Below are 9,912 nucleotides of genomic sequence, written 5' to 3'. Positions count from 1 at the left end.
AGTCAACATTGTCGCGTGTGAGCAGGTGTTCCTTAGGCCAACGAGTGCATGATTTCATTCAACATTATTCTGACATTTTCCTGTCATTTTATAAAACAATAAAATATCTGTCTATGTTTCAAAAACACAATAAATTAGTCCCTTTTTATAGGTTACCTGTCGCTGTCCGGGATTAAATCAACGTTTAACGGAAAATCTCAGCATTTTCACCCGGCCTTACTCAGAGTTTTAGGCGATTTTAGTGTCCACAATGGGGAGTAGTATCACTCTTCAAGACGGTCACGTCATAACTTAATAAGTACGGAATGTATATTTATTTTATTTAATAAAAATTAATTCCTTTAAAATAACCGTTTATTAACAATTCCCTTCTCATAAAATAAACATTAACTAAAATCAATTAGTAAATTTTGGATAATGTCACAAGATACGAAACTTTTGGAGATTGAATAGAATATAGTGAATCATATAAATTTAATTAAGGATTTGAAGGTTTCGTCCAGTACTTTGAAAATAAATAAATAAAATAAATATTTAAGGGGAAAAATTGATTAGGTTAGAAACTAAGGTAATATAAAGATAGACAATTAGATGAAATTTAAATATAAAACCTAAAAGTATGAAAATAAGGTGATCCATAAATTCCATGTTTTATCTGTTTGGTTACATATGTTTCGGATGTTAGACCATGTTTACGATCCAACAGCCTCGTCAGACCTTACAGAAATGGTTGATAGTATTTGGAAGAAGTGTTTTAAAAGAAATACGAAAAATGGGGGGGGGGGGGGGTAGGAGATAATAAGTCTGTGTGTCTGTGTACATTTTCCAACGCAATAACTCTGTCAATTTTCAGTCTACAGACACGAAATTTGCTATACAGACTACCGAGATTTGGGAAAATGTTTGTAATCCGTTTTTGGACAGAAATTTGGCTGTTACTAGGTCAAAGTTCAATGATTTGACCTTTGAGAACTCTACCAAACTCCTCCGAAAATTTTGGATATATGTTCTTTGGACATAGATCTAACTTAATAACTTGATTTGAGCTCAAACAATAAATGTTAAGGAGTCATAATAGGCGCCAAAGTTTAAAAAAAATTGACCTCTGCGGTCTCTACTAAATTACTCAGACAATTTCTGATCTAAACATTTGAAATTTTACATAAAGGGTATTCAGAGATAGGACAAGCTTTTTCATCGGTTTGGGTCGAAAATTTTTATTTACCAATATATAAATGTATGTATGTACTTATGTTTGCATGTCTGCCCAACACTTTCGACAAAGGCGACGGAGTTTTTCAAGATCAGTATCGTTTTGAAGTTCGACCTTTCAGACGACAAATATCGAAAAATTATCGAAAAAATTGGCTAAAAACATTAATATCTTCATCTTAAACTGGGCACTTTTCTACAGGGGGGAGTCGCTTTTTTTCGCCGATATTTTTAAAAGTCATCCTCTCCTTTCGATTGTCTAGCCTTAATTTAAAAAAAATGTCACTTCCGGTTTGGCGTTAGTCGTAACAGCAAAAACGTCAGGTTTTTTCCCCGTTCATTTTCTCCTTTGCGGTACGGGTTCCAGCCTGCCTTCCTACTACCACTTTTTTTTTTTTTTTCTGAACATACACATCCAAACACTCGGGCAATGCCGGGCTGAAATGCTAGTATATCCATAAAAGTGAACTTGTCTGTGTATCTGTGTGTCTGTCTGTCTGTCTGTGTACATTTCCCTACGCAATAACTCTGTAAATTTTTAGTCTACGGACTCGAAATTTGATATACAGGGTACTGAGATTTGGAAAAATCGATGTGATCGTTTTTCGGCCAGAAATTTGGCTGTTAAAGGGTCAAAGTTCAACGATTTGACTTTTGAGAACTCTACCAAACTCCTCCAATAATTTTGGGTCTAAACAATTGAAATTTTAGATATAGGTTCCTTGGACATGGATCTAACTTAATGACTTGATTTGAGCCCAAAACAATAAATGTTAAGGGATCATAATAGATGTCAAAGTTAAAAAAATTGACCCATTTTTTTTTTTTTTTGCTCAACACACACCTCCAAACACTCGGGCAACGCTGGGCTGAAATGCTAGTATATATATATATATATATATATATATATATATATATATATATATATATATATATATATATATTAGTTTGTCCCCAAAATTCGTAAACAGTTGCGAAAAATTGAAATTTTACTCGCCAAGTAATACCAAAAAGTAAAAAACAAAACAAAAGGATAATCTTCAAAATACAGACCATCATTTTCCAAGACGTTCTGCCATCGATCTGCATGCTTTCGGATCTGGGAAAAGGACCATTGTGTCTGCTTTGAATCAAATACCTTTTGATACGCTTCTTTGACTTCATCAAACAAGTCACATCGGCAGCCCTTCAAAAAGTGCTGCATTGAGCAGAAAAGACCGTTATCTGATCGATGCGACAAGACCACAACGCTGTCCAGCTCATCAGACTTGTGTAAGCTTTTTTTTTTGGCAATGCACGGGAGACAATCCTTGGTTGAACCAAATATGTTTTCTCTAAAAGCGGCCAGCAAAAGAAAATGGTATTTTAAAGATTTATAGCCGGAAAAACGAACGAGAAAGGAGTCAGACGTAACGCCATTTTTTACACATGAATCCGTACTTATCAAGGCCTACAGGCCACTCGACGATAAAGGTCATTCAGTTTGACAGAAAGACGAGGAAATACCGAGTGGGTTAGTGACGATGATTGTAATTAGCCAGAAAGTGACTATTTAAGAGAACATGCTTAACAATAATTTGTTTACACTTGACTTGAAAACGGCAACGTTATATTCAGCCGAAGTGCAGTCACGTGATATTATGTTTTACAGACGGATGGTTCTATGAACAAAACTTTGCCAGTTTAACTTTTTATTTCTAAGTACACAAACGGAAATAGCAAAATTACGTAATTTTCGGGAAGAGATTTTCTATTTTTGGCTGACGAGATTTCAAGTAAGAAAGGCGTGTTTAAGTGTTGTCCCAAATAGACTTAGGAGTGGATGGGGACAGTGTGCACAGTATGGCTGTGTGTAGCGAGACGATCTCTTCTCTCTATCGTTCTCTCTCTCTCTCCCTCCCTCCCTCTCTCTCTTTCTCTCTCTCTCTCTCTCTTATGAAAGTAATCCGTCATTCTGGTGTTTTCTGTGAGCATTCTTCTCTTTATAATTAACTTTTACTAAACTGATTAAGGTACGTTTCTGAATTTTTCAGATGAGGATTTGTTGTTTGTATCATTTGGATTCACCGGACTACTGTTCTCGCCAAGGACCGGTGGCGCAGTGATTAAAGTACTTGGAAAAATAAATTGAAAAAGTGTTATTCTCCTGAAGGATAAAAGTTCAATTCTCAGTGTGGGCGACCGAAAAATACAATTATAAATTACTTTACTATCCAGTTATGGCTGACGGAACAAGAACATGTTACCCCCGTGAAGTAAATAAAGGGTTCCAAATTCCCGAATTCAACAGAAACGTTCCCGAGTTCGACAAGATACACCTGAAGAAGATCGGAGGTTAAATCGACCAAAACGTTGTGAAAATTACACCCAAGATGAGAACAGTAGTCCGATGAATTCAAACGATATGATTAAGGTACGCTTAATGGTAACTAACGGAACAAAACTAGAATAATTTTTTTTAAATACAGCAAATAAATGTTACCAAAGGTAAGATAAGTTTCCGTTCTAGCTATCTAGATAAATATATTTTTTTTTGCGTTTTAACATATCTTAAAATATTTTTTGGTTCAAAATAAATCACATGCCCATTCTGTTCAGTTAGAACGAAAAAAAAACATAGCCGGCATAAGTATTGCACAAGGATCTTTGATAATCGCTCAAAAATTAAAAATTAAATTATAGCACAGGTGAAACATTACATTTTCTCACGATTGGTGATATATATTGAATTGGTTTCTACCAGTATTTGGTTTAATTTTTGATTTTTTTCAAGGGTCTTCGTGCAATGTTTATTGGAGTTACGTTTTTTTTTTTGTTCTAATTGAACAGATCAGACGCACGTAATGATAAAATACACAAAACACTTATCCAGGTAGAAGATTAACCTATCTTGTCTTTGGTAACATTTATTTGTTGCATATTTGTTTTTGTTCACCCGAAGAAGATCGGAGGTTAAATCGACCAAAACATACCTAGTGATTGTATCCACAGACAAGCAAAAACCTGAGTTTTACGATGACGACGATGGCACGGGTGTATATGGGGGTTTATTTAACTTTTATTTAACTATTATTTAACTTTTATTTAACTATTATTTAACTATCACCAAATGAAAATATAATCATTTTAGATACGAATTCCCTGTGAAACCATTTTCTTTTGGTAATTTCAAAATTTTGTCCGCATTGACATTTTTTGCTTATTTCTTTACAGGTGCTTGGGTGTGTGATGGTCGCCATGAGTATGGTGACCCGACTCCAGCGGGAGGAAATTAGTCTTTTTGACGCCATCGACATGGACCCAGTCTATATCGTTCTAAGAATGGGCGTTCTGGTGGTTTTCATTAGTCTTATTGGCTGCTTGGGTGCGCTTAGAGAAAGTATATGGACGCTGCATCTGGTAAGACTACTTTTTTTTTTGTCACAAATTTACAAATAGAAAAAAAAATGTGATTTTCAAAAATGTGATTTTCTTCTTCAGGTGTGCATTGTCGAACGCGGGAATGTTTCTGTTAAACTCGAGAATTTGGACAGAATTTCAAGCAGAACCCTTTATTCACTTCACGGGGTAGCATGCTCTTGATCTATCAGCCATGACTGGATAAAGGTTCTAAGTAATTCGCAATTGTATTTTTCAATCGCCCACACTTAAGATTAAACCTTCAATATTCAGGAGAATATCGCTTTTTACAATTGATTGTGAAGCAGTGGTTAGAATATTTGGAAAATCAATTGTAAAAAGCGATATTCTCCCGAGAATTGAAGGTTCAATCCTCAGTGCGGCTGACCGAAAAATACAATTACGAATTACTTAAGACCTCTATCCAGTAATGGCTGACGGAACAAGAGCATGCTACCCCTGGGAAGTAAATAAGGATTCCGCTCGAAATTCCGTCTAAATTCCCGAATTCAACAGAAACATTTCCGATTTCGACAAAATACACCTGAAGAAGGTTGGAGGTTACATCGACCGAAACGTTATGAAAATCACCCTCAAGTAGTCCAATGAATCCAAAAATACAAATAACCAATCGCCATATCAAAAATTCAGGAACATCAAAGAAAAAAACAGTCCTTTTGTTGCATTACATCCCCTTCAAGGGGAGATATAGCACATTGTACGCCATGATTAAGTCATCATCATCATCATATTGTATGAATCGAACATTCTATTGTTGGCATTGGTTTCCCCGATATTTTTGTAGTCAGAATTCTTTCTAGAAAGACATCGGATACTTACGGGATAGACGCCAAGAAGGTTGTCAACATCTTAAGTAAAAGTGATTTTTGTGGAATGCACTAGATTCGAACTCGGAACACCTATGTCGTGTCATGAACGACTTGACCACCACCACCACCGTCCGCTGCGAAGAAGTAAATGTCTGTGAATGCAAATAAAAAAATGTCATAAACACAATTAAATCATACATCGTGTCTTCGTCGCTCAAAAACAGAAGTCCTCCATCAAATATTATCTTTGTCATCTCTAGCCATCCTCTGGTAACTGCCTCCCCGGGGAGAGTGCATTCTCCCTCTTGAATCAAAATTGGCAGAACAACACGAAAAGAAGTCTATCCCGAAATTGGAGATTTTTTTTACGGTGTTGTTTTCATTTTGTAAGGCCTGATTAGAAAAAAAAAAAAAAAAAAAAAAAAAATGGCTAGATGTAGTAGAAAATAACAAAGTTTCTCAATCCTGAATTATCTCCCATGACGCATTTTTTACATGTTTTTATTATTTTTTTTTTTAATTTTAATTTTTTTTTTTTTATTGGTATGTACATCTCATTTTCTTTTCATTTTTTTTCCAACCAGTTTTGCGCGTGTGTTATGATTATATTTCTTCTGGAGATGGTGACAGCCGTGTTTGCAGTCACCCTGATGACGAATATCCGGGTACATTTGACCCACACAATCGGCAAAGCCATCAAGCAATACGGCACGAAGCCAAGCAAAAACGCCATCCTTGATGACTTGCAACAAAAAGTAAGTAATGCAAACGTGATGTGTGCGCGTGCGCGTGTTAGCATATCAGTTACTAGGTACGTGCAAAATGAATGCCGATGCTCAAAATGTATAAACATTGTGACCCCTCCCTTTATTTAAAAATCACCAAAAATCAGGAAATTAATCAATTTTAATGAAATTTTCAGCATTTATCAAGTAATGATTACGGAATATAATGAACTAATTATTTATATTTAAATCTTAGTGGAAATATATTATTTTGTTTAAACAAAGAATACCTTTATTAAAGTTATGGTTTTCAGCAGTAAATAAAAAACGCAAGACTTTATTTTTGCTTTTTTTATATAAATAAAGCATCGTAATTTGTAAAAATAAAAATAAAATAAAATAATTTTTATGGGAACATTACGAAAAAAGCCCATAAATCCGTATTAATGAATTCGATATAACTCGAAGAAAAATTAATTTCTCGAACTACCGATATTACCATTGAATTAAGCATTGCTTATTTAATATTATCACACACACACAAAAAATTATAATTGCAAAAAATATTTCTACTTTTTTTTTTTAAATTACGGGGTTCGCATGATTTTTATATGCAAGATTTTAATAATTTCCTTGCTCGCAAGAATGTGAAACTTTCGGCGTAACATAATTTTTTTTTTATATAATATTGAATAATAATAATAAAAAATAATTTAATAACAAGAATATAGAAAAATAATTAAATTAAAAAAATGGAAAAATTTATACAAACGTTCAGAAAATAAATGTACGGATTCGCGACTGGGAAAAAAAGAACTTCCTCCCTTTTAATTACAATAACGTCATTTTCAAAGTCTTTCGACTGCCTGAAATTTTGGGCCTTCGTAATTTTTGTGTTTACAAAATTTTAGTTTGTTGTGTTTTGCGAATGGCAGAATCACTCAGTTTGGGGCTAATAAATTTATGTTTTGTACAAACAAGGTGATTTTTTTTATTTAATTCAATCTTACTTTACTTTACTAATTATCTTTGAAATAGACCCAGAAAACTAATATTTATCTTTTAATGAATTTTTACAATGAATTTATTTAACTTCAAAATTTAGCTGAATTGGGTAGCTCGCTGTAAAAACATTTTCATAACTTTTTTTTTTCACGTATCCAAATATTTTTTCCTTTTGGAAATAAACTTTAGTCTTTAATCTTTCAAATACAATCAAAAAGTAGTCAGAAACTTTAAAAAAATTATGATAAATCGGCTTTCAAAATTATGTCCCCCATTTTTGTCCGCCCATTTTTGCCCGTACCTACTGTCAGTTACTAGCAGGAAGACCCGACGTTGCTCAGAATTGAATAAAGACTAGGACTACATACGTTTTCACTATGCTCATAAGACCGTGTTAGGTTCTTTGTTTTTACTGTTCTTCTTCCCCCATCCTAACCATTAATAAAGTCTAAGATATTAGAAAGCTCTCTGAATAAATGCCTTATACATACGGTTTAAATTTATTAAAATCAGATACTCGTCTTTGAAGTTTTAAAAGGGTTCTCTCCTCCATGGACCACTTAGAGGTGAGATCAGGTAAATATTTCGGGCTACTTTAGTTTTAGTTAGTTTATTTTCGGGCTACTTTAGTTTTAGTTGGAAATCTTTTTACATATGGTGTAAATTTAATCAAAATTGGATGTATCTAAAGCCTCCACAATTCCCTTAAGCTTGAAGAGTACTTAGAGATTCGTAACCACGTCCATTGTCTTCTCCAGAAAAAATTAAAAATATGATTTAAATTTCATAAAAATGAGATATATTTGAAGTTTTAAAGATTTTGTGCCTCATAGCAGCCTTTCGAGTACACTTAGAGATTCGGAAACACTTCCATTGTCTTTTCCGGTAAATTTTACACAAGAAAACACTTTAAGCTATATGTATTATTATTCATCGGACTACTGTTCTCATCTTGAGTGTGATTTTCACAACGTTTCGGTCGATATATTCAGAAACGTCCAAACACTTTAAGATTTGAATTCTCTAACCTTTTTTCTATAGGGGACACACAAACATCACATGCACACATACATACAGACATTGAGTTTTAAATATGAGGGTCGTTCGAAAAGTAAAGTCACCTATTTTTTTTATTTAAAAAGTTGAAGAGCTACGAAATCGGGAGTAGTACTATTAAAACGAGCGACCTTTTGCGCTCCGTTCTCAATGCACTTTTGCCAGAAATTCACTGGTGCATCTCTGCTTCTGACGCACGTGCATGACAGAGATTGCTTTCTCGGCGTCTTATACCATCAATATCTACAACCGAATAATTGGCCGCCAATTTTTATTTATTAAACATAGTCAACGAACATATCAATCAATAGAATGAATAACATACGAAGTAAAAACGAAGTATAATAAACACATTTATTCACATTAACGAAAATAACAATGTAACGTGATAGAAAATAATAACGAACATAACAATGTAACGTGATAGAAAACATTAACGAAAACAATAATGTAACGCGATTGAAAACAATTACAAATACAACAATGTAACGTGATAAAAAACAATACAATAAAACAACAATGTAACGTGATAGATAAAAATTAACAAAAACAACAATGTAACGTGATAGAAAACAAAAAACAACAATGTAACGTGATAGAAAACGATAACAAAAACAACAATGTAACGTGATGGAAAACGATAAAAAACAACAATGTAACGTGATAGAAAACAATAACGAAAACAATAATGTAACGTGATAGAAAACAAAAAACAACAATGTAACGATAACATAAACAACAAAAACAACAATGTAACGTGATAGAACATGATAAAAAACAACAATGTAACGTGATAGAAAACAATAACGAAAACAACAATGTAACGTGATAGAAAACAAAAAACAACAATGTAACGTGATAGAAAACGATAACAAAAACAACAATGTAACGTGATGGAAAACGATAAAAAACAACAATGTAACGTGATAGAAAACAATAACGAAAACAATAATGTAACGTGATAGAAAACAAAAAACAACAATGTAACGTGATAGAAAACGATAACAAAAACAACAATGTAACGTGATAGAACACGATAAAAAACAACAATGTAACGTGATAGAAAACAATAAAATACGTTAGTTTATATTATGCCTTTTAACCTACATATTCTTCATTCTGTAGAAGCTTCAAAGGAGAAATCCAACCTGGGTGTATCCTCAATACTCTCTGACCGTTACTGGTAAAACAAAGAGAAACAACTCTATCGTACCCTGCACACAATGTTACAGTTTGTATTATTTGGGTTATTCAGAACCGCTATCACTATCTTGGTTGTTATTCTTACAACGTTTCGGCCGATTGATAACATAACGTTTTTTTAAAGTTTGAAGTATATATATATATATATATATATATATATATATATATATATATATATATATATATATATATATATATATATATATATATATAAGTTTGAAAAGCCGAGATCAATGTGGAAAGACCGAAACAGCAAAAGAAAGGAAAAACAAAGAAATAGATGGATATGTTCGAGTAAAGATATGTCTAATTATTTATTCATTCATCACTCATCGGACATACCCATCTATTTCTTTGTTTTTCCTTTCTTTCCCTTTGCTGTTTCGGTCTTTTCACATTGTTCTCGGCTTTTCAAACTTCTACACACTTCTTTACCAGCAATGCTTCAAGCAAACTACTATTTATGATGGACTCTCCCACTG

At 33.3% G+C, this 9,912-nt stretch overlaps 1 protein-coding gene across 3 annotated transcripts in view; it reads left to right on the top strand.

The window, feature by feature from the left end:
- Positions 1-9,912, top strand: part of LOC145263144 (tetraspanin-33-like) — an 80,399-nt gene that overhangs the window by 56,155 nt on the left and 14,332 nt on the right. For all 3 annotated transcript variants that reach the window (XM_080120116.1, XM_080120115.1, XM_080120117.1), the window contains exons 4-5: positions 4,426-4,611; positions 6,026-6,196. In XM_080120116.1, coding sequence (XP_079976242.1) covers positions 4,426-4,611; positions 6,026-6,196 — 357 coding nt within the window. The remainder of the gene's footprint in view (positions 1-4,425; positions 4,612-6,025; positions 6,197-9,912) is intronic.

Source organism: Euprymna scolopes, chromosome 38, assembly GCF_053919585.1.
Source record: "Euprymna scolopes isolate OS-2025 chromosome 38, ASM5391958v1, whole genome shotgun sequence".
In the NCBI taxonomy this organism is placed as follows: Eukaryota; Metazoa; Mollusca; class Cephalopoda; order Sepiida; family Sepiolidae; genus Euprymna; species Euprymna scolopes.
This window is presented reverse-complemented; position numbering and strand designations above follow the sequence as displayed.